Source organism: Plectropomus leopardus, chromosome 19 (genome assembly GCF_026936395.1).
Source record: "Plectropomus leopardus strain MGB_pleo_1.0 chromosome 19, ASM2693639v1, whole genome shotgun sequence".
NCBI classification, from domain to species: Eukaryota; Metazoa; Chordata; class Actinopteri; order Perciformes; family Serranidae; genus Plectropomus; species Plectropomus leopardus.
Window position 1 is genome coordinate 12,656,172 of NC_142194.1, and position 25,811 is coordinate 12,681,982.

The 25,811-nt window shown below is 38.3% G+C and overlaps 2 protein-coding genes across 2 annotated transcripts in view; one reads left to right on the forward strand and one right to left on the reverse strand.

The window, feature by feature from the left end:
• The window catches only part of LOC121958663 (vinculin), a 36,563-nt gene extending 28,120 nt beyond the window's left edge, over window positions 1–8,443 (reverse strand). The window contains exon 1 of the mRNA XM_042507745.2: window positions 8,079–8,443. Within this exon, the coding sequence (XP_042363679.1) occupies window positions 8,079–8,246 (168 nt within the window). The 5' untranslated portion in view covers window positions 8,247–8,443. The remainder of the gene's footprint in view (window positions 1–8,078) is intronic.
• An 8,612-nt stretch (window positions 8,444–17,055) lies between these two features.
• Window positions 17,056–23,644, forward strand: LOC121959071 (C1q-related factor-like). Its single transcript, XM_088070318.1, has 2 exons — window positions 17,056–17,845; window positions 20,998–23,644. The coding sequence occupies exons 1-2, from the start codon at window positions 17,198–17,200 to the stop codon at window positions 21,175–21,177; spliced, it is 828 nt and encodes a 275-aa protein (XP_087926444.1). The 5' UTR covers window positions 17,056–17,197; the 3' UTR covers window positions 21,178–23,644.
• The last annotated feature ends 2,167 nt before the right edge of the window (window positions 23,645–25,811 follow it).

A 25,811-nucleotide genomic window follows, 5' to 3' on the forward strand; every position in this document is an offset into this window, starting at 1 on the left:
AATGGAAAATGTTTTCTTTTGTACGCCTTTAAGTGCTTTAGTTATTGAACACATTTGTTTCCCATCCATAAAGGATTAAAGAAATGATTATTCAAAGCCTCATCAAACACTGATGTAACCTGCATTGAAAAACTTCCACAGGTTGTTAATGCTAAATGATTAACTTTTTAAAACCTGGGTGAATTGGCTTGACTTCTTTCAAAAACATGGGAAGAAGGTAATGAGCTACCAAAGAAGAAATGACCCAAAAATGAGCAAGAAATTAGTAGTAAAAAAAACAAAAGCCTGAAAATATGTTTAATAAAAACACAAAACTGGCATAATTTAAATTATTATTATTATTATATGTAATCATAACAATTATTTTTACCCCAGACATTTTCCTTGCTTTTTAGAAAATATTTTTCTAATTTTTCTAATATCTCCTTCTTCTAATTTCTTGCAGTTTGTGAAACATTTATTCCCAAGTTTCTTTTTGCCTTTATCCTATGATTTTGCAAGAAATTGCAACAATGTGTCCAGAGTTCAAAGGTTTAAATACTTATGAAAAGCATCTGAAAGCAGCATAAGAAAAATGCTGTCAAAAAATGCGGTTTTATAGGGTTTAAGGAGTTGAATACTAGCAACACTCCTACGTGTGTTACTCATATATTCTGCAGAATGAGTGAAATACTACAGTGGAGCCCAGTATTTGCATTTCTTTGGTATTGTTGCATAAATCACAGTGGTATTTTGCAACTCCAGCAATATTGCAAAAGGCAGCTGCTTTTTTCACCCAAAGATCGAATGTACAGCTGCTGAGTGATCTGCACAGGAGCATCTATACTTGTCACGTGAGCTTCATGATCTGTGCAAACAGGAAGACTAACAGTTACAACATTTTCGCTTCAGGACCCTTCATCACTGGCATTCTTTTCTTTATCCTACGCCTATAAAAAGGGCTATAAAAATAATGAAGTACAACAGGTCTGGAAAAAACAAGGGCCTGTTTAGTCAACTCAAAAGAATGACTGCTGACACAGAGAGACATGTTGTTCTTCCATTTAGCCCAGTAGGAAAAACATTTAAACTCCCAGAAACACTTCATATACAATATAAATATTTATATGTCTAATAAGCTGTGATAAGCACAGCAAATATACTTTTACTCAGAATGTTTTCGATGTTATGGTTTCATTATGCTAACACCCTTACACATCTTAAAGTTGAAACTTAAACCTGTCAGATACAAGACAGAACTACAATGATAAAGCAGAGCCGCATAAAACAATAGAGCAAACACTGGAGGCTGAGCCAGGCGACAAACTTTGTCGTTTCTCTTATGTTATCATTGCACAAGTCATTTTTGGCAATAACCACAAGGCTTGCTTATTGCACAAGCGCTGAACACATCATCTCTCACACCACTTCAAACTTATGTCTTGACTACAGTTATTCATAACTTGCAGGTAAAGCCTGCAAATCTATCTATCTATCTATCTATCTATCTATCTATCAAAAATTTAAATGTGTCTGATAATAAAATAGTAAAATGAATTTCTTTTCACTGTGCGGCACTTATCCGTAATGGTAAGGTGCTACTGCTAACAGTTACATATGCAAAAGCTAACAGTTACATATAATTGAAACATATTGGCCAATTAGCAGGATTATTATTTCAAGTGTAAGGACATTCTTGTGAGTCACAGTGGATCGTTTTGTATCTTTTCAAGCAAGAGACTCTGACACACTGTCCACCTCAGAAACCACCAGAGTGCAGAAGGTGATCCTAATGCCAGAAACACACTGTGTGAGCAGTGCATGAGCAATGCATGAGAAGTACGTGGCATCCATGTTAACAAATCAGAGTAGCCACACTGCCTGTCTGAGCAGCGCTGCTCAGGCACGTCTTAGTTGCTTGTAAGCTGTGGCACATCTAGAGAAACGTTGACTCCCAAACCGTGATATATGCTGCAGTTCAGTGAGGATGCGCTGCTCATGAATGCAGTGTGTTTACGGCTTAAGGCACCTCATCATGCTACGATTGCTGATGACTTAGTAGCTTCAGGCAAGCCCAAACGAGAGAGGACCCAAAAACACTGTGAGAAATATCTCAGGTTTACCTCAGTATGATACAATATATATATGTATGTTTCTCTCTATGAGCTAAGGGGGACTTAGCCTGAAAAAGTTGAAGACTTCTGTCCTCTACAAAGATGAAGCTGACATGAACAGTCGTGTGAACACAGATTTTTCTCAGGGGAAGGTTCTTAATTACTCAAAATTCACCAAAATAGTTCATTCAAAGCATCAGCTCAACCCCCCTCTGAGCAGGGATGCATTCCTGCTTGCTGGGAATTCTTCACATTCCTCACATTCATCTTTAATTGAGGTCTGGCTCATTGTCTCAATAGAGCACTAGTGAAGGGTCTCAATTCGACAGGACGCACATGCTGCACTTTAAATACTGGGTCAGGTTTACAAGGTCTGCACTTTTATCTCCGTGCAGCTGGAATAACAAGATTAAGCTCTTTCAAATTAATAATTTAAAGGGCTACACATTTATCATGGTGAGTGCACCAAATCTCTTCAGACAGGCTTAAGCATCCAAGACTATCCTAAAATATCATCTTCCTTTTCTTTGTCTGTCAATGGAAAGGAACCTGACGCAACCATCAGAATATGTATTTTGAAAGGTAGTCTCATTTGTAACCCAATTTTACTTCAGGTCATCCAAAATCCAACTTGATTAACTGAGTTTAAGCTTCTGGCTCAAGAGATTTTGAACAGAATTCATGAGGGAGGAAAGTTGTGCAACATGTGCTTTTCTGGGCAGCACAGACAATAAGGTATATTGCTTTTTCTCTGGCACTGCCCCGCCCGCAGAATCTCTGAAGACATGCATTTAGACAGCCTTATCCCTTTCCCATCCAAGGATGATCCTTTCTTCCACAGTAATTTGCTCTCCAGTTAGAGAATAACTTAAACTGAGGGACTGTGCAAAACTTGAAAATGCTACAAATTGATGAAAACCTGCATGGACAAAATGACAACACCTAAATAAGTTAGAAGAAAAAAAAAGCACACTGTTTCCTAAAAAAATTACAATTGTCATCAGTAACAAAGAAGTCAAAGATAAGGGCCACACAGTGTGCTTCTCTCTGAGCTTTGCAATATATGACTCACGGGACCGGTGGGACTTAAACCAGCAGAAATTACATCTGATCCTTAACTTCAATGACATCATAACACTGTCCATGTTGTAGTGTTGCTACAGCAACTGGAAATAATTACAGGCATATCCATTCATTCATGCCACTGTTGGAAACATCTGATCACAATTCAGAATGTCCACAGAGCCAGGATCCTTTCACCCCAAGCAAGTCGAGGTTGGACAGGACATTTTCACGTGTCAGGAAATGCTGGCAAGAGCTGCATTCATTTAAGAAACAATGACTGTGTTTACATGCACAAAATATTCAGTTTTTTGGCCTTATTCCGGAAGACAGTAATCCTTGATGGATGAATATGAATGAAAATTCCACTTAGATCCTCATTTTACATGCAACCATGTCTACTCCAATTAATGTGCCCTAACATGTCGTATATCACGTGAAAATATAGAAAAGTGGAACGGCTGGAGCCACTTGTGCTGTTTTGCTTCTTTGTGTCAAAATGGGGATTTTTTTGTAAAGTTTCAGTGGTGGCGGGTATTTTTCCTCATTTATTTCTTCAACAACCTTCTTGAAAAGATCAGTGTTGTGATATTTGTGCATGTCCAAAAATCTATTAACTTCCATAATGTTTATAAGACATTGTTTTTCTTCTTACAACCAGAAATGTGGGCTCTTTTTGGGGGCAGATAGCATGATTTCTTTTTTTTTGCTAAAAACTGCTGATGCTAAAAAATGGGTTAGTATACACACATTAAATATAAACCCAAAAAAATAAATTGAAAGCATTTGGACAGCAGACAAGCTGTCCATTAATTATTCATGGGTTCATCTCTGCAAGCAATACCTTTCAACTTATAATTAATGTAAAAAAAAATCTGTTAATGGATCTTTAAGCACTAAGCTATTGTTTTGATGTTTTATGCTATGATTAACTGTGCACATTTTATTTTAAATGTATGAAGAATGTATCTTAAAAAAGAAGAGGTGTGTCTAACTTCCCTTAACATCTCACAGACACCCATCATCATAATTCCTACGAAGGACAGACTAGTACATTCATCTTTACGACCCTTTAACAACCCTGTTAAAGTTCTGGATATCTTCACTTTTAGTTGCACCAATAACCATAAATATTATTGGGTAAGGAATTATAACCATCACTACAAATAAAAAGTCTTACTACGTGCAACCAAAATTTGCTCATGACAGTATTTACGAACTGTTATCCAAGGTACTACTGCAGTATGATGGAGAGGGTCTTCTCCCAACACACAATGTCAAACAGAAGCATAACACATCATCTAAACACCTTTCCCTAATGCCCCCCAGAGGAAGGAAGTCTTGGGTGAAGACATCTAAACAAAAAACACAATGAGGCACAGGCCGTATGTATGAGAATGGGCATTGAGGAATAACAAAAGCAACTAGTTTGAAATGGTTATGGACCATAAAACCTACTAAATGAACTGTGGGCTAATGGTAGGCAATCCCTTTAAATGGAGAATTCCTTTGCTGACAGGAGACGCCAGAGCAATTGTCCAAATTTATCAGCCAACAACTGCCAGTCTGACACAGAGAACAACACACAGGAACCAACTCTGCCTTAGTTTAGCCTCTATCCCTTCCTTACTTTACAAGCCACGATATCTAACAGCCCCCTCACATCTCCCTATTTCCTTTGTTAGAAGCTTTCCATGTATTGGTTTGTGTTTCAGGCTAAAAAATGAGGAAACAACATTGTCATTTCCTTACTTGCTGCTATGATAGCTACGATGTGGCTCTGAGGGACACCATTGTGGTCAGGTTTTTCCTGATGCTAAATATAATTTTAACCATAGCTGCATCTGGTCAAGGGGTTGTATGTAATGTTTTCAAGATGCAGTCTGGAAATGTATAACTAATAGCTCCAAGACATTTTAATTGCTCTCTGTGGGTAGAAAAGCATCACCAACTAGATATGATAATGTATGAGCACATGCCATAGTACACCAAAATTATAACTCCTGTACAGGGTAGGTTGTATTTTTAGTTAAGTTTACTTGTTTGTTAGTTGCTGGGTTCTCTAGAAAACATGTACATTTTTAAATTGACTATTTTTAAGTTCTGGGGCATAGGTCAAACAAATAGTGATTAGTTCAAGTGTCTATGTTGATGCATTTTCCGTGTTTCTTCAGAGTCTGAGCAATCAGCCTCTTTGGTGACTCGGAAAAAGAGACCACGTTTTGACAGGTGAGGATTCCTGGATTTATATATAGACCAACAGTAACCACTTCTCACTACAAATTATTGCTATGACAGCTATCAAAATGTGTGACCCATCTCAGTTTCACGAGGTAGCACATTTTGACAGCTGTTAAAATACAGTATGCAACCCAGAGTTGTGGACTCTAGTCACATGACTTTCACTTGAGGAAAGACTCAAGTCAAAGATTTGATGATTTTAAGCTAGACTTTACAAGGTGCATTTCATATATTATATTTTAATTATTTGGAAAACTGGGGATGTGCCTTCTCTTTAGACCTGGCTGGCAGAAATTACCAATTTGTTACACATGGAGAGTTCATTGTAGTGTTTCTGTCAGCAATCTTTGATAAAATATGGACCACGAATTCTGTCATATTTGTTGAGAACGGCCTAAAGCATGTGCCTGTACATACGTATGTTTGTGCATATAGGTTTGTACATTCAGCAAATGTGTACATGTACCATGTGTATAAGAGCATGTTTTTTTTCCACTTCTTTTTCTTTTGGGATTATTGATCTCTGGGGTGGAGAGGGGTGGGTAACTCCTTTACAGTTGTGTTGTGTTAAAATGCCATTACATTTGGTGAAAAGTGCATTAAAACCTGTTTAGGACTCAAAACTAAAGGACTTGGGATTTGACTCAGGACTTGCTTGTCTTGACTCGGGACTTGACTCAGGACTGGAGTGCAAAGACTTGGGACTTATTTGTGACTTGTAAAACAATGACATTGTTCCACTTCTGATGTGACCACAATAGAAATGTTTTGGAGAAGGAATATAGCTGACATGTTTTATCAAGTCACAATATCTACTGAGTCACAGAATGCAACATAACACCAGATTTGCAAGCAAATGAACAATTTTGACACATGTATTCTGTTTCATCACATGAACAGAGCATTGACATGTGACATATGATATTAATGACATGCAACAATGATCAATCATTTCTTTCAGTAACTGTCCCATACAGCACATTAGTCTATACTCAGGATGTCCCAATCAGATCAGAAGCACTGTTATTGGATCGGCCCAATTAATGCATTTTTTAAGCGATCAGAAGGCTTATTTTGAGCATGTGCCCCATCCCATCCTTTACTTTACATCTGACATCACACAGAGACTGATTTGTGCCAGATATTCAGGTTTTATTGTAATGCTGCTACTCCAGTAAGTAAAAACTGTTTTTTTTTCATGTTTGACTTAAGTTGCTACACCATTTTAAGTGGAATCGAAATTTTTGTTGTTTATTTTTTTGTGAACTAGTTTTACTACATTGTTGTGATAAGTGAAATCAAAACCAATTTTTATTTTTTTGTGACTGGGAATGATACAGTTAAGGTATAACACTACTTTGAAGTGGAATGCCATTATATTACTCGTTTATGTTTTTTTGTTTACTTTGTTATTTGTAAAAAATATCATAAAAAGCCTTAGGAACTGTTTGGATGCAGACAAATTTCTCGTATTGCTTTGCAGATCTATTAAATAGTCAAGCATATACACTGTATGGATTGTAATTAGGGGTCAACAGAGTATCAGCCAGACTTTGCTAATGGCATTGTCATTACTTTAAAGAGTGCCGAAAAAATTAGTTCATTAAAAAGTGTGCATATTACACTCAACTAACACTAGGGAAGGCAGTCTGCAATACATGCAAAGAAAGTGTCAGCATGGGAGGAACTTTTGCATTGTAAAACACGGGAGTTACTTTTATTCATTCATTTTTTCAATTTAATTTTTCACTTAACTTTACAAAAAAAAAGTTGCAGGTAACTTTCTGTAGATAACGTTGAAAGTTTCACTTTTGATTAAAAATTTGCTAATGGCATTCAAACAACGGTTTTGTGTTGGAGGTTCCAAATGATAAATTTTGAAATAAATATTGCCATTTCTATTGTAAATGCATATCGGTTCCAAATATCAGTTATTGGTAAGTAATATCAATTGATAACAGTATCAGCCCTGAAAAACAATATCAGTCAACCCTAAAATTTAATAACTTAAAGTGTGCATTGTGCAGCTGTATTATCTTGATAAATACAAGTACTGGATCAGGACTTGGTATCAGTACTTCCTCAATATAAAATGACTCGGATTGGGTGCAAAATACTTGATCGGGACATGTCTAGAGTCTTTGGTGATCTGTTTGGAAGTTTTGGCTGAAATTATATGCAGTGCAAAGAACTTTCCCATCCATTATGTGGTTTAGTGAACTGAGGTTTCCTGGATGCAAACATGTATTTGAGGTTCATTCACAGACACATGCAATGACATGACACCACTGCAGCTATTCTTTGTAATAGCATAAAATGAGACAGGAGTTGCCTGCAGCCTAACGCTCCAGTACCTGGCCCACACTGACTAACAGCGGTGCCTACGTCAGTGCCTATGGCAGTCAGCTACAGAGGAGGCAGGGCATATTTTCAAGGGGAAAAGGGCGTCACTGCCCTTTGCCCCGAGTCAAACAACTTCAAAAAACTTTGATAGCATGTATGTATAACGTCTCTGCTATTATACACATAACGACAGAGGTAGTTATACATGAATGTTGTGTTTCAACGTTATTTCGAGAGCGGACGGTGTGGGACAAAGCGCGACAGGTAGCCTACAACACCCGCCGAGTTTGGGCACACTTTACCATATACCATCTTACAAAAGGGGAGCAAGTTACTCACCCGAACAAGGTTGCTAACAGCCGCCTGCACGGCAGCCACCGGCGCCGACAGATCTGGGATAGCTTTCCCGTCAACTTCACCTTCTTCGTGCATTATCACCAGATGGGATATCTGCTGAGCCACCGGCTCCAGGATACTTTCTATCGTCTTCGTGTGAAAAACCGGCATGGTGACAACTTTATACCACTATCCAAGAGGAAAACAAGTGAATCTCCTACCACCAAAGGCAGTTTTCTCCCCAAAACTCCCACTACAAAAGTCTAAAACACTCCCGGTGGCTTTTTATCCAGGACAGTTTCACCCTCCGGTATGAGGACTACAACTACTCCTGTGAAATCATCAATGTGGAAAAACTCCCAGCCACAGAGTGAGCGCGAGCAACCTAGACGTCAACCAACGTTCCCCGCCCTTGAACCAATCAGCGAGCGAGGATTCAATTTTCCTGGCGTGTGATTGGTCCATCGCGGTGCCACTATGTATCAGCACCTCCCGCTTCCACACAGGCGAGTTTGCTAGAGATCCGAGGTGCTCCCTAAATTACGTAATAGATTCTCATGCCCTAAAAAGGGAAATATGTGTCCACTGTTTGTGAGGAGTAGATTCCAGCCGCTGTAAATTTACAGGTCAGACAAGCTCTTTTTTACCCTAATAAACTTTATTTAACAAACTGCATACATCACTTATTTGCACAGGAACGATTGTAGTGCCAAAGTCGAAATTCAAAACATGCCAGGGTGTTTGGGTTGAATAAATAATACAAAAGTAAAAAAGAAAAAAGAGAGAGAAAAAGACACTATAGGCATATTTAAGGCACATCTGCAATCTGTATGTGTTTGTGTTTGACTGTGTGTCAGTAGGCCTGTATGTCTGTTTGTAGGTTTGTAGCCTATGGATGGATGGATGTACTACCTGGGTTTTAACTTGTGCACTTTATTGTGTATGTGAGGCATTTTATAACTGTGTTTTAAAATGTACTACACAAATAAAGTTATTATAATTATTATAGTACAGCTGTATCTACATGTATGGATCACACACATTCACACAAAGTGCACAACTCACAGCTAGAAAGAAATGTCTCTTTTGTTTTGTAAACTTACATTTATGAATGTAAAATTTGGCAAGAATAATCAACAGATTTATGATTAATACTTTTTCTTCAAATTTTTACACAGTGTCAATAATGAATTTGGAAACATCTTTCTATAATTTTCCAGAGTACTGACAATGGCCGTAAAGATGGGGCACAGTTTCCGGATGAGCTGAGCAAAAGGAACAATTCATATTGTTTATTATATAATTCTTAAATTTCTTTGGAAAATGCTCTGCATGGAAATAAGACAAGCTCTGCTTTTGCCACTTACAGTGCAGAGATTAGATCTAGGACTGATAGGATGTAAGATTGCAGACCTTACAAAAAAAACAAACAGGACAGAACAGGAGATTCCCAATAAATGTCATCATTTTAAATGAATTGCCACGGGTTATATTATGATTTATTGGATAAATGACTGACATTATTGTCCCATTTTACCTTACCTGCTGTCCCATTTTACCTGAACATGTTATCGGAGTGAAGTAGGGGTTCTCGGTATGTTTGAAGGTTCAAAGTTTAGGGAGTAACTAATTACATGTAACTAGTTACAGTAATAAATAATGTAATTGTAATCTGTTATAATGTAAGTGATTACAAAGGAGTAATATATGGAAAAAAACAAAAAAACAAAAAAGTAAAAAGTTTGCATGTTGAATAAAACATTCATTCTGTTGCATAACATTTATGCTCTTATGTATATAGGTCGTTTCAGCTTTATTGCCCTATTAAAACATTTTTAGAAAAGTAATCAAATGTAATAAGTTACATTACACTGACGAAATAATTAAAATAGTTCTGCAACTTATTACATTTTTAACTTGTAATGTGTAACCAATTACATGCCAAGCGGGGTCTTTGCATTGTTTCAAAACAAGAGACTGCATTCCTTTTTCACTTTTAACACCAAACACACACACACACACACACACACACACACACACACACACACACACACACACACACACACACACACACACAATAGTTTACCGTTAAGACAAAGCTTTTTCAAAAGTTGCCCAACACGATATGGCACATTGTTTCAATTCCTTCACTGCCCCAACCTCACACACTGGAATAACAATATTTGAGGATTGAAAATCATCTGCCAAGCAAAACCAGCTAAGGAATTCCCACAGAATCCCAGGAGGGACTGCAAGGCAGCGGCCCATTGCCTAAAAAGGAAGAGTCCAAACAGAAAGAAACAAGGAAGTTACTCTGTTTGAACCCTTGTGTAAACACACACAGGGCTGATTTGCTTTCCTTTTATATAAGGGGTCATTGTACCAAATGTCAATGAATCATAATCAAATAGGAGATATCAGGATGTCTATATTAGGTTGATTTTGATGCTTGACTATGTGTTATCTCAACAAAACACCCTAAAGTTTTTATATATATATATGCTATTTTTAAAGGCAGTACTAGAGTGCAAAATATAATTTCTCACCCCATAATAGGCCTTTTTATATCTTCCTTGCATACCCCCTGATAAAAAAATGAATCAGTAGACACTTGCACAAAATATATTTCACCCCATATCTCCCAAAAATCAGATAAGTGCAATGTCCAGCAGAGTCCATCCTGAATATAGACATCAAAGATGGCCTGTCTCTTCCTCAGCTCTCCAGTTACGTGCCGTGTGTCCATGCTGGAATGTGAGTAAGGCTGCTCAAGATGGGTGGTCTACACCTCCCTCTACCGTAGTGCCGTTAATGTCCTGAATGTCCTACCATTAAGTTAATGCCCTGAAATAGCAGTGCAAACGGTGTGTGTACTCAACACCATAAATCTGGAATTTGTTGTACACAAAACATACTGAAATAGTCTTGTTGCTTGGATACTTTATCAAAGCACACCACAACAACAAAAAGTTGTAACTGATTGTAAATATGAAAATCTGTTGACAGAATAACAGTTTTTAAGATACAGTAAGTTCTTCAGTTCTTTTCGTTTTCATTTTAAACCTCTACAAGAGAAAGCAGTGGGCGCCATCGTCTGGTTAAGTGGATTAAATGCAGTCAGTGAAATAGGAATATGGGGAATATTCAAAACAGCACGTCAATTTAAACATGTAAAAAAGTAAGTCATTGATTTCATTTTAATTCATTCAGGCTTAATTGGTAAACCAGTGAGATTCACAGAGTGCACAGATTTCTGTTACACTGATTTCCCTGACCAATGGCCAAATTCAATTCAACAATGCCACAGCAAGTGTATTTCATTTGAGAGTGGATGGAGGACAGCTGTTTGGATATCACTGATTCAGGCTGCAGTCAAAAATACATCATCCCCTAAAGAAGGCAACCCTGCAGTTTTGTGACAGCATGTTTGTTCACTGTAGGGAACATGACACTGAGGCCTATATTTCAAACACCTTACATGTGGTGTATTTGAGTCCTCTGTAAAGTACATCCTGGGCTTTCTAGTGACTTACTTGACTCACACACACGGGAATGTGGTCTACAGAATATAATTTCTGTCTTTTCAAGATTAAGGGGATTGCAGCAAACACGTTTTATGGCAGTAAAGGGGATAAGTGATCAAACATATTAAGATATATTGTTTCTGTTCTTTGTATATATATATATATATATATATATATATATATATATATATATATGGAGATTATGCTCAGATATAAGAAAATACATGGACTTTGAGAGTGGTCAATAACAGAGACCTTAAGCTTTACCCCACACAGATGCTGGACCATGTGACTGATGTTTGGATGTATATCAACAGCCAGTGTGACGTTATGAATGTTTGCTTTTATTATTTATCATGAAAATTCTTATTTTTATTATTAATAATATACTTTCATGTATTTAAATATGCGATTTTACAAAGAAGGCATCCTCATTTCCGGTTTACTTCTTGTACCATCTGTGTTAAAAAGTTGTGTGTTTTGTGTCTGGGTGATATATATTTATCACTTTTGTTTTTTTGTGAAAATCTAATAAAATATCAGAAAAAACAGGATGAAGATAAAGAAGTAGAAAGAAAATGAATTGTTGGATCTGCAGCAACATGCTGAAGTAATTGTGCTGCGTGGTGATGGCAAATTTGTAATATGTTAAAATGCCACACGAGGGCACTAAAGTCTGTATACAGAGCAAAGTCTTAATAGGGAGGGTTGGCATTATAATTACAGAAATTACTGCAGTTTGACTTTAAGTGTAAAAATGTGTACAGTTTTTAAATTATTTGAGTATGTATCTTGTTTTGAACAGAGTCTTCACTTATGTTTTGGTAATTTCTTTTTGCCTGTCCTATGTGTTTGTAACAGTGATGTTGTTTTTCTTGCCATCATGTAATATATACAAAATCTGTATACAGAGTATTTTTGCTTATAAAAGATTTAATAAGATAAAAGACATTCTCCACCTTCCTGACTATGTGGTCATCTCTCTGATTTAGTGTATATTGCCATCGACTGGAGAGACTCAGCAAGAAAGCAGTGCTCGAGGTGTCTGACTCAGTACCATTGTCAGGTCCTGTGACAACAGCCGCATCAAAGATGTGGAGAGGAATCACAAAACTACCTCCTGCTTATACTACTCTCATGAAAATCTAATATCACTACATGATTCCAACATTTTCAGTCATACTGTAGCCACGTGTTTGTTACTGGCTTCAATGTGACCTGACTTGTTTTGTAGAGGATATACAGGGTTTACTCCGTATAGTTGACAGATGAGCATCTCTGAGCAGCTCTTTTTACTAATAAATTGCATTAAAAATGACAAGTCTAGATATATTGGGCATCCTTGCATACATATATCCCTGTCTTTCAGCATTACATATTTAGTATCTGTGAAAATGTGGGACCTTGACAATTTCAATAAATATTCTAGTTTGAACAATGCCTTTGTGCACAACAGTCTTGTAACAATTAACCCAATAAATGTTTTATTTGGTTAAAGAGGTTCATGTTAAAAGGAAATCATAATTTCTTCCCCTTTGACATTTGTAGTAAAATAGCATTTAAGTTACTGAACATATTAAGTAAGTGTATAAATGAACAATTACCACATCTCATGGAATTATTCTGACACACTAAAATACTGTAAATCACATCAACTTAGTTGAGTTTTGAAAAAACTGTCAACTGAACTGACAGCTGGCAGTGGTTCCTGAATCAAGCAGAGCCGTCTCTGCCAGCACGTTGAGTCTGGACAAGTATGAGTTTATTCAGCCAACTCATGTGGAATGGATCTATTTTATTAATACAGAACATGCACCAAATAAACATGGACCGAGCGAAGTACAGCAAAACTCTAAACATGTTAACTGCATCAGAGACAGAGCTGAACACCAGCTGTTATGGACTCTATGAGAGGGAATCAGGTGCCTTTTGGCCATTCTAGGTATTTATATCTCAACAAAATGCAAAAAAAAAAAGAGCATGAAAGAATCCCACTAACTGCTGAGAAGTTTTAAACTATGGATTTAAAGAGGAGACTACAAAAAGTTTCCAAAAGCATGCAAATCCAGATGATAAAAAACTAGGTGTGGGAAAAGAGATAATACAAGAGAAGATAAAACAGTCCGCACATTAGACTTTGCGTCCATAAATATTCAATTAAATTACCAACGAGGTGATGTTTTAAGCTACCTGCTCTTCATCAGACAAGAGACGAGACACATCACAATAAGCTGAACCTCGTGAAATTACATTGTAATTCACATTAATTGTAATTACATTGTAATGACATTGTCCAGAGCTATGTCCTTTTCAAGTTTTTCTGTTGCTTTTCTTCTGTTTTTGGTGAGTCAAGCCAGTGTTGCAGTACTAGAGAAAAAATCTTGCAATAGGTCTTGGTCTTGAGACTGATTATTCTATCAAGACATTTTTCATGTTTCTCTATATGTACCCCCCATACTTTATGTGGACTACAAACACTGTGTCAAGCCTTGTGTTGAGTTTTGAGCATGTGTGTCTCCTGATGTAAACTAACACTGTAAGAGATTGGTATGGGCTAGCTTTGAGGTTTGAATTGCAAAAGAACGAAGGGAGGTGGACGTTCCAAATGCAGCTTGAATTGTAAAAATTTATTCAGTCATTGTGGCGATATCAGTGTCTAAAATAACAAAACAAAAGGTATTGTCTGCAAATCTGACTGCATTTCAAGGTGCATAAAATAACCAGGCTATATATACACTATAGGTGGGTGATTTCAACATATTGACATAGGGACATTTGACCAAGTGTAAATAACATTGCCCTGAATTTAAAATCCTTTGAAATGTATTCTTAATGAGTCATATCAAAAGGATATTAAGTTGCAGAGCATAGAGCCCTGAGAACATTAGATACACTCTTCATTGATCATAGGAATATTAGAGGAAAGTATCAAAGCTGAGGGCAGCAGGAGAAAAAAATCCTCACATAATTTCTTCCACAAAGTCTGCCTGAAGTTACATTTGTTCAGCTTGCTAAAGAAATGCAACAAGAACAGCGGAACTTGATCAAGCCAGTGGAAAGAGAAAACAAAGGTAGGTTTTACCTAATCATTTCCCTGTATTTATATAGTATGAATAACCTTTACATGTTTTGTTAGAGCATCTGTCATTGCTGTTATGTTACTCCAGGTGATAATTTATTTGGAGCTTTACACAGCTGACGTTGTGATATGACATCTGGGAAAAGATAATAAACAAAATTTATAGGAGTTGCTTTCTGTTGAGGTGTGCCAGTTTGAGGGCCCTCCTCCTGTGAATGTAGGCTCACTGTCATGGCTTACTGTGACATTTTCAGGCTGGGTTTAACTCCAATGTGTAATGTGAGAGGTGACAAACCCTACAGACTCATCCAACTCTGCAGGTACCCTCAGCTATATGGAAATTTCTTTTAGCTCATTATTTTGGTTTTATGGCCTGTAAAATGCTACCTGCCTAGCACCAAATGACAGACAAACAAAGTTAGAGACAAGCTGGTAGGCCTGATAAGACCAACACAAGGCACCACAAGGCACCACTAGTAATTTTCACTATTCATACATGCACTACAGTCTAACATTTTTGTCTTACGTCTTTTTACATATGCTGCTACAATGCCAGAATAGATGGGCCAGCAGATGGCTCAAAGAAGAAGATGGGGCAAAGCTGGATGTATGTGTAGATACAGATAATGGCATACTCTCTCATCCCTACCCTTTATGTACTTTCCCCTGTGGTGTTACTGCTTTAATTCCAGGTTGTTCTCACTCTAAACTTGTCAAATACATCCGTTCTGTCAGTGCTTTCAGCATACAAGCGTGACGCCGAAAGCCACCGTCCGCGTCCAACTGGAACTTGGCTGGACAGCGTCAGACGAGAACACACCACAACAGAACCGGTGGCATTGTTATTATATGCCAGGGGGTGGCCAGATGCACTTATAAGGCAGTTGGGTGGGGAGGTGGATAGGACAATAACTGACTTTCGTGAGGGAGTTCAAAGTTTGTTTCCTGCATTATTGTTTTTCTATGTCTCTTTTGCTGAAGCTTGACCATCCGTGACTTTGTTGCCTAATCCTAACCATCCTGACAGTCCCATTGGTTGCCATGTGTCACACCACAACATGGTACGAGTATTTTAATCGAAATTCTACTGGTGCTTTAGCTGGGAAACTGTCAATACAGATTTACCTGAATATAGCTCTGCTCTCAGTCACACATGACCACATGCAGGAAATGTTCCTCAACATTTTAGTCCAAATTCTAATGTTTCTCAGTGTGTGGTGGATATGAAAATGGGAAGCAACACTGTTTGCCTTTATAAGGTAATAATACATCAAAAGTGATGAAAGCTTGTTCTGCTGCCATCAAGTGGCCAAAACAAAAAAGATTTATACTGCTTTGAGCCAAAATACTGAGAAATGGCATATTGTGGATTAATGTTGAATCAGAAAGTTAGTGCAAAATTACACAGTAAACAGTTTACATAATATCATAATGATCACCTTTGATTTCAGAAGTGGTGGTGTAGGACTTGCAATCAGTTTAATTGCTAGACCACTTGTGCCACTAGCTCTACAGATCCTGGCAGTTAATTTTGTAAGCAAAATCTTTTCATCACCAATACAACAACAGAATCTTACTTACAAACTCTGAACTGCCCCTTTAAAAGTTTGCCGATTTTTTGAAGGTCACAGCTTGTCTGACCACAGATACTTGGAATCTCTCCAGTATACAAGATCTCCCGCGACACACCCACACAAACATGTGGGCAGATAAGGAAAATATACACATTCTGACCTTGATGAAACTCTTAAATTAAAAGAAGGATACCAGAAGAAATCTATATCTATACCTAGCTGTTGATTACCAGATATCTCAAATTAGGTTTTTCTTAGCCTACTGGAAATACAAATATATTATTAGATTTGTGCACACTCCAAAATCACTGCCAACTGTTTCATATTATTAAAACGTCCAAATATATTGCTACAAGAATTCCTATAATTTCCCTATAATTTAGATCCTGTTCATCTCAGCAAATTTCCCTCAAATCCTTTTTTCCATCTTCATCATCCAATGAACATGTATTGATTTATTTTGATTGGATTTTCCATGCTTTATATATCACACTCGCTCCTTATGTCCTCCATGGCTTTTCACATCTGCCAGGAGGAAAGTGCCCTCCTTAGCCCTGACTCAGATGGTTAGTGAGTGTTCGCTCTCTCCTCCCCTTGCTTCTTTTCTTTTTTTCCTCTCAAGCTGTCTTACTCTCTCCCTCCTCCTCTCCTCTTACTCTCTCTCCTCACTCTTGCAATCTCTCTCTCCTTTTGATCACTTCGGTCCCTTGCTCCACTCCCTCTCCCTTACTCCTACACAGCTCTGTCACTCACTCACACACTCATACCAGCTCTCCCTGGGCACCATCTCCACCATCGGAGATCCTCATTGTGTCTGCGTTTTGCCAGGTGGACGCACTCCCCACAGTCACCATTTCCACCCCGGAGAGTTCCACGCTGGCAGCGCAGCCCCTTCCCCGGCTGAGCATCGGGCGGAAGACCCTGGTGGCAGCTGCTGTGGGGGTCATGCTGGTCCTGGTTCTGGTGGTCCTCATCCCTGTTCTGGTCAGCTCTGTTGGCACAGGTGGGATAGATGACAGCGCGAGCCACTACGAGATGCTGGGTACCTGCCGCATGGTGTGTGACCCCTTCCCCAGCACGGGTGCGACGGACACAGGTGCACACGCTGGGACAGATACATCAACCACAGGCCTACAGGTGGACAACAATGCGGACCTGAGTGATCACAGCATCGGTCCACCGCTGCCTACTTACAGCGCTCATGGCCCACAAGGCAAACCAGGACGTCCTGGCAAGCCTGGACCCCCAGGACCACCTGGAGAGCCAGGCCCACCGGGACCCAAGGGGCCACCAGGGGATGGTGTGGACATTGTACGTACAGGGATTCTAGGATTAGGGGGTATAGGGGCAGTTAGTACAACCACATACAACACCACGCCTCGGGTGGCATTTTATGCAGGACTACGAAACCCTCAAGAAGGTTACGATATTCTACGATTTGACGACGTAGTGACTAACATTGGTGGTAACTATGAAGGCGCAACGGGCAAGTTCACCTGTAAGATTCCTGGCACCTACTTTTTCATCTACAACGTGCTGATGAGGGGAGGAGATGGCACCAGCATGTGGGCTGACCTGATCAAGAATGGTCTGGTGGGTAACACTTTTAACTCTTCAGACATCTTCTCAAAACACTTCCTACTGTTTAATAATTAATGGTGAATTTAACAACTGAAAAAAAAACCACAAACAGTTTCTCAGAACAAACAGTAGAGAATTATCCATTATAAGAGCCCTGAATCATACACTAGGATGAACCGGCATCAAAATGCTCAGGGAACAGTGTAACCAGTGTGCTGGCAGTGTAAATGGAGTAGTCATGCATTCATGTGGATAGTGATTTTAGATCTGACTTGGTATGGTCCAAGATAATGACAATGCACAGTGGCATGCTGCCAGATTGTGTATCTGTGCATATTACGCATCCGATGATGTACACGTTGAAGTGAGTGGAAGGAGTGCAGCGCTATCTCAACTCTGCACACATCAAAACACAGCCTGGGGTAGTGGCTAGTTCAAAGCTGGTGCCCTTTGAAATACAACAAACTTCATGGAACCATGATGTGCAAGTATGCGTTATCAGACTGCCTGTCAGGCCCAGGCGTTTCAATATCGAATCATGATATTTGCTCTACTCATGGATAATTTTGTAATGTCTTCAAAGCCCCAGGTGATATCATTGATCAAACACCATGTAAATCTGAGCCCTGACATTTTTTCCTGCAAACATCTTAGCCAGGCTGCAACAGGCTGCACAGAGACTGGAGATAATAACACCTGGAAGTTATAATCTAGTTTGATACAATGGCCATGCAATAAATGCCTTATTTCAAAAGCTAAAATAGAGCTATTTTTTTGTGGGGACTGTTTTTGACATTTTACTAGGTTACAAAGCCAGATACACCACATTAAACACATTTTTCCGTACTGTTTTGTCTTTTGTCTTATTTTGTCCCTAAGGATTAAAAAAAAAACTTACGTTGCAATCCAACACACTATATTCATGGCATTAGATTTTGTACTGCAGGTATTCATGTTATCTTAATGGCTTCAAGCAGGGGTGTGCACAAATATTTTAGGGGCAGTGGCTAAAAAAAAAAAAGGCACCGTCACCCCTCCCCCATTCCTCCTCCTGATGTTGTATCACACATCACTTCTTACCAGAATGTAATTTATCACTGACTTTATTTAAAAAAAACCCAAAAAAAACCAAAATGGTAATGGTAAGAAAAAGATAATATTTAAATGAGATTTACAATCCATAAAACCTGCTAACTTTATCAAAAGGAAAAGAGATGGATAAACTGACAGGAGACACAGCAGTGCGTAAGAGCCAGATATTTTAATCAGAATGATTCACCTGTTGGCTGACTGTTGTAAAGACTTCCTTCAGCTACCTCCCCCAGCTTTCTGTAGAGGGCAGTGACACTGTAAATAATGTGCAACACCAGATATGATTCTTCATATAGAAAGATACATTTACCTTAGTTTGTCAGAGTCAAAAATGAAACAGCAGTCTCACACTGTCTTAAGCAACTATAAGCTCCAAGAAATTGAATGTACCAGTAATTAATAGCCAGTCGAGAATGAGCATGTATTCTTTTAAATAAATTAAAGTATTACTACTGAAAATTTGCCAAAACCTGATACACAAAAGAGGCTAAGTGTTGTCAAGCCACTTCAGCCACTATGTTATGCACATCCTTGGTTCAAGTTTCAGTATTACTGATATAAACTAGACCCTTTCTATCACATTTTACAACATAATATAGAACTGAATATTTAACGGGTTATTTGGTCAGTGCTTTGTTGTCTGTGGTGGTGATGCCACTGCAGTAGAGATGAGGATGGAAATTGGGAGGGTGCTTTGCCCTCATGTCTCAGAGCTCCATCATCATGCTGTCATCTGTGGCTCAAACTCTCCTCTCTGACCCTGCAGCCTCTTAACATACACTTTTTTGTGTGTTTTGCATCGGCACTGATTAAAACTCCATGTTCCTGTTTTGGTTCAAACTTAGAGCCTGTTGCCAGAATCTGGCTGAAGCAGGCATTGCACTGTTATGGTTAACTCTGGTGAAGTTGCAGCGTAAAAGCCAACCTGGCAACCCACATCATCATGCATCAGCTAAAGCTTAGAGGGGATATAACTGTACATGCAAAGTTCCTCAGTTTCACTTTTTACGCAGACATGCAGAAGAGATTTGGATGTTATGCTTCAGATCTAACACCCTCGGTAATTACGCCGTGTTGACACGATGACACTTATATTCCGGATAAACATGGCATTATCTGTGCTCCACCCAGAAAAAGGTGCATGTAAGAGGGGAACACGAGGCAAAGGGGTAGTGTGCGCTGCCATCCTCCCTCAGAGGCAGGCTGACTCAAGCCTGACCCTTTCAGTTGAGTCATGAGAGAAAAAAACAAAATATTCACCACAGGGGACACACTTTACAAAAACTCCCATATTCAGTCTTGAAAATATTCCTGTCCTAAAATAAGATTTTTAGTCGACTCATACATGAAAAAAAAGTGTTCTCATGCCAGTCAGTGAAACAGCGACTCATTTAATGTTTGCGTGCATCAGTTTCAGCATTTTGTTTCAATTTCATCGTCGACTCCAGTAATGCCATCGTAACCCATTTGAACTGAGAGCAAATTGACTTCTGTCTGAGCAACGTAACAAGGACTGGACAATAAATTAACAGGTAATAAGTAAAAAGTTAACAACCTGACCAAAAAAAAAAAAAAAAAAAGGAAAACAACTGAAAATAAAGTAAAAATAACAACAACATAGAAACAAGGAAATGACCTAGAAAAGGTGCTTAATATAATTTTAAATATGTAATTATAAAAATTATAAATATAGTTTTTCCCCTTTATTATTATTTTTTTCTTTGACATTTTCCCTAGCTTTTTAAAAATAATTTTCTAAATTTACTTATTTCCTACAAATTGTGGAACATTTCATACCACATTGGCCATTGCCTTTTTTTCCCCCAAGTTTCTGAAAGAAATCACAAATTGCTCAGGGTTCAAAGGTTTAAATACTTGTTTCAGAGGGTTAATATTATCCTTTGGGATTTATTCATAATTATTTATCACTAATTAAATGTGCACTCTATAATAAAAATGAAATACATTTTGCTTTGCATTATAACAATTCTTCATTATAAATCTTTTTCTTAGCATTCTACCAGTTACATTTCTAAACTTTCTCTCTCCGTGTCTTGCGTGTCATATTTCAGGTCAGGGCCAGCGCAATAGCCCAAGACCAGGACCAGAGTTATGACTACGCCAGCAACAGTGTCATCCTTCATTTGGATGCAGGCGATGAGGTTTTCATAAAACTAGATGGGGGCAAGGCCCACGGGGGCAACAGCAACAAATACAGCACCTTCTCAGGGTTCATCCTCTATGCCGACTGAAGACCGGCCAGAGCGTGGGCTCGCAGGTTAAAGGTCACAGCCAGAAGACTTCCTGACTTTCGCTTGGCTCTCGCAGTAAGGTTAATGTTGCCCATAGCCACTGATCCACAGTTAGATTGTTTTAACAGATGTTTCAGGTCAGCATTGATCCAGTGACTAATGCTGTGGATCTGTGGTTATCTGTAACTGTCTACCTCCTCATCCATATGTTCCATTGTATACGGGGTGCCTATGCCGCTATTCTGATGGACGAACGCATCAAAGCAGTGACAAGTCATGTCATGTGTCACGCTGAGGTGCAGTACCGGTTTTGACAGTGAAGAAGCCTCACCATCATTTTTGAGCCGTCATTTCAATTTCAAGTCTGGAAATCTAACAGTCGTGGCGACTGCAGTGTTTGTAAATGTGCTGTTTAAATTTATGTTGAGGTTATGTTTTCTCATGCTGTTTGTACAATAACATGTTGTGCTTCAATGACTGAGGAGAAATGCTAGTTTGTCAAACATAAAGCGCCAAAGTGAGATTATGCTTGTTTTGAAATGCAGACGGTGTCACAAAATGTCTCAGTGTGATGATTTGGGAAATCATGTCATATCAGCTCATAATATTTGGCATATTGTTAGTGTATAAACTGTAAATTTGATATTGATTCTTGATGTCTGAACACAATCAAAGTAGTGTACATACACCATATTGTGTGTCTATTTGAGAAAATAGCTGTTGATCGATAGCTGTACAATTATATCATGTAATGTGCTCATTGTTAAGATTTATTAATTTAAAAGAGCAGTGTGTGGGATTTAGTGGCATCTAATGGCGAGGATTGCAAATTATAAACCAGCTGAAGCCGCCCCCCACGTGCTAAGCATGAACTCCCGGTTATAATTCTTTCTGTCTTTGTTGTTCAGGAGGTTTTTACCAGGAGCTGAATTATCCACAAAGGTCTCTTCAAATCCAAAATAAGTGGACCAGGTGATATAAGCTTATAAAAACAGTGAATAAAGTGGTTTAAAGTCAAAATATGTGTTCTTTCAACGGTGTTCGTCTTGTTGCATGTGGGTTGCTGCCTCAGCACCTGCTAATAGGTGCTCACCTTTTTTCTCTGCTAACTTAAAATCCAGACTTTTGGGAGGTTTTAACTGGGAGGTGAATTATCCACAGAGGTCTTTTCCTGATTGAAACCGGTAAAAAAAACACTCAATAAAGCAGTTTTGCGTTAAAATCTGTGTTTTTCCAACGCTGTTTGGCTCACCGCAGAAGGGTTGCTAACTACAGTGGCTAATATGAAAATTCTTAAATGTGAATGACCCATCTAGAGCCAGTTTTTGGTTTGTCCTTCCTAGGCAATTATAGAAATATGACAGTGCAGCATGGATGGGGACCTGCTGCCTTTGTAGATAGAAAAGGCTCGTTCTAAGGTAACAACAACACAAGGATTCTACACATTATACACTAAAGAAATATACTTATCATATTATAAATCATCTCTGCCATCTTCCTAAATCCTACACACTGGACCTTTAACTCATGCATGCAACACTTGTTAAAAATGTTCTGTATGTTTACACAGATGATAAAGAGAAATACAGTGACTTTAAACTAAGTTTAAATTGTGGATTTAAGGAACATCTGTTGAGTTCACTTTTAATGTTCATGTTTTTTCATTAAATTTCTTTTTCTTTTTGCATTTCCTCACACATTATTTGGTTAACGTCATTCACTTAATCTATTTCTTGATCAGCTGATCTTTCATTTCCCAGTGAAACCAGCCTCTAGTCCCGCAAATGTTACACATGAGAGAGTCACACCAGCGTGGCGAGAGGCAATCAACGTAGAGTTGATCACTGAGGGAAAGGGGAGAAGAAATCGCAGCTGTGTTAAATGCCAAACGAAGCGGGAGATGATTGTGTTTCACAATCAAAGGAGGGATGTGTGTTTTTGCTCAAATGTGTGTCTGCAATTCACCGGGAAAAAGTCAGAGGACGTGCGTTAGAACGTATCCTGACAAAGCTTAGATCAGTGTCGGAAAGTAATCGAGGGCAAATTAGGCTCCGCTGTGACTGCGACGCAACTGTCTGAGGCAGGAAAACAGCTTCCAGGCCTGAACTGTAAAAACCATTATATTTTTTAGTTTTTGTGAAAGCTCACTTTGATATACATAAATTCTTTGGACACAGTGTGCTTTTGACTTGGGCCATGTAGGGTCCAAAACTGTCTCTTATTGAGTTTGAAACACCAAGTTAAGATTTCATAGATAAAGTTTTGAGGGTGTCGAGAAATATAAATATGAAAACCGTGTTAAAATGCACACTTAGTCATTCAGAGGAGCTACTAAAACTGAATGTCAGCCCAGTGTTATCTCTCAAATTGCCACTTGATGCTCAATTAAATTCAGCATTTTGTTTGTGAGGTGTAAATTGCTGTAATAGTATACAGTTGATTAAAATGATGACACTCGATTGCCACACTAGAGCATCCTGTTGTCTGTTTAACTGCTCTGTGCAGTGAAGGCCAGGAAGCCCTGCGGTCTAAACTTAAGCTTGTCTTAAGACAGCAAAATTCCTCCAGACACAATTAAGACTGAGGGTCCGTGCCTAGGCAGAGGTCACCCGAGCCAGGGGCAGCTGAGCACTAGCACAGGCTGTTTTCTCCTTGCAGGGTGTATGAGCACATCGTCAAATTAGAGACTTCATGTCACAATGTCAAAGACAAACGCCCCCGGTCTGCGAGAAAACAGCTTTCACTGCTGAAACTATTGAAACTGAACATTGCCCGAGAGTCTGCAACATCTGTACTTTTCCTGAAGCCCGCGGGGAGAAACACAAACATACCAAAACCTTCTTAAACAAAAACACATGAGAGACATTGAATATTAAGCCAGTAGTTCAGCGGTATTCACCATCAAATTATAAAGTGCGGAGCGGTGTTGAGCTTGTTTGTCAAAAAAAATTCATGTATCACTTTTTACTCCTTATTATCCTCAAAAGTGCTATTATTTCATTATTACTCCCAATATCTTTTACACCACTCAGTATATAACTTTTCCTTTACACCCTGAAAAATTTGTAAATGCATTCTTTCTATGGTTAAGCTGAAAACAGTTCAATATTTTTTTTTTAATCAAAAATGATCTACAGCTCAATTCTGAGGCTTTTTCTGTAATTGGTTTTGTTATAAATAATAAATATAGCATCTTCTGATCACACCATAATAATGTCAGATTTAATCGGAACAACTTCTGGTTAGGCCCCACCCATTTCTGGTCTAAACTCCACCCACTTCTGGTTTGAACTTTGCCTGCTCCGAGTTCAGTTATGGCACAGTTTAGCTGGTTGCAAAAGTAGAGTGCCCCAGGGATTATGCTTTTCTGTAGGCAGACCATGAAGTTAGCGTCGCCCTGGTTCCCTTGTCTAAAAGCCTTTGGGATTTTTCCATTGGATTCTGGATTATTGCAGAAAATAAACTCTGTGGTAATTTTTTTTTATGATATTCATATGTTTTGTTCAGCAAGACAATCTTCACAAAGGAAAGATTTTTTGAGCCTATGCAATCTCCATAAGTAAAAAGCTATTGATAGGCTATAAAATGAACAACAGTACGGTCGTGTCGCCACCGCTATGAGGCTGTAAAGCTGTGTTCGCCGCAGCTCAATTTTTCTATGGTTTTGAAGTTTCTTTTAGCCACTTGTTATCAATCACCTTTTAGGGACACTTAAAAGCTTCAGAGTTCTTCAGTGAGGTATTTACTGATGTATTTTATGTTGTTTACCAAAATGTTAAAGTCTATTAAGCTTGTGTTAACCAAAGACCTTATTTCAGGCAACTAACCAAAAACCCTTCAATGAGCTCAGTGCAGGCTAGATAGCAAATAATTTTTACCTGGGGGTCATTTGTTGCCTGTGACTGTTATTTTCCCAGTGATCTGTCTGAGACATAGAGTCAATTGGTAAAATAGGCACCATTTCATCCACCACATATGAAGCCACAAGCTTCATTAGTTCTTTGTCGCTTGTAGCCTGTAGCTGTCCATGATTAATCCTTTCAAACCCTGGATTGACATTAGCCTGTCACAAACATTTAAATCTTTGAAATGTAAGCAAATTGGTTTGAAATGACCTGCAAACATTTTTGTGAAGGGTGACAAGAAAATGACATTAAATTTTGATTTAAAGAAAATAGAGAGAGAATTAGAATTACAAAATTATGAAATTAGGGAAAAGTATTATATTTATAATAATATATTTAAAATTAAATTACAGAGAATATATTATTATCATTAATATTATTATTATTAAGTGATTTATATCATTTATTAAATAACTTTTTTCCAGAAAAGTTCCTGTTTTTGTTCTGTTAGGCCTACTTTTCTTTTCTTTATGTGCTAATTTCAGGTAATTTTCTTGTAAATTCTAACAAATTTCTTGTTAATTTTTGGGTCATTTCTTATAAGTTTTTCATTGTCTTTTTTCCATATTTTGGTGACAAATCAAGCCAATTTAAAAGGGTTAAAATCCAATTTTGTTTATTAAGCCACTTAGGCACAGCCATCCTCAGCAGCTAAGGAGGGGTCACTTTTGGTGCGATGCATTTTGTAAAGATTGTGGTGTTTCAGGAGGTTTGAGGTTGTATTTTTCA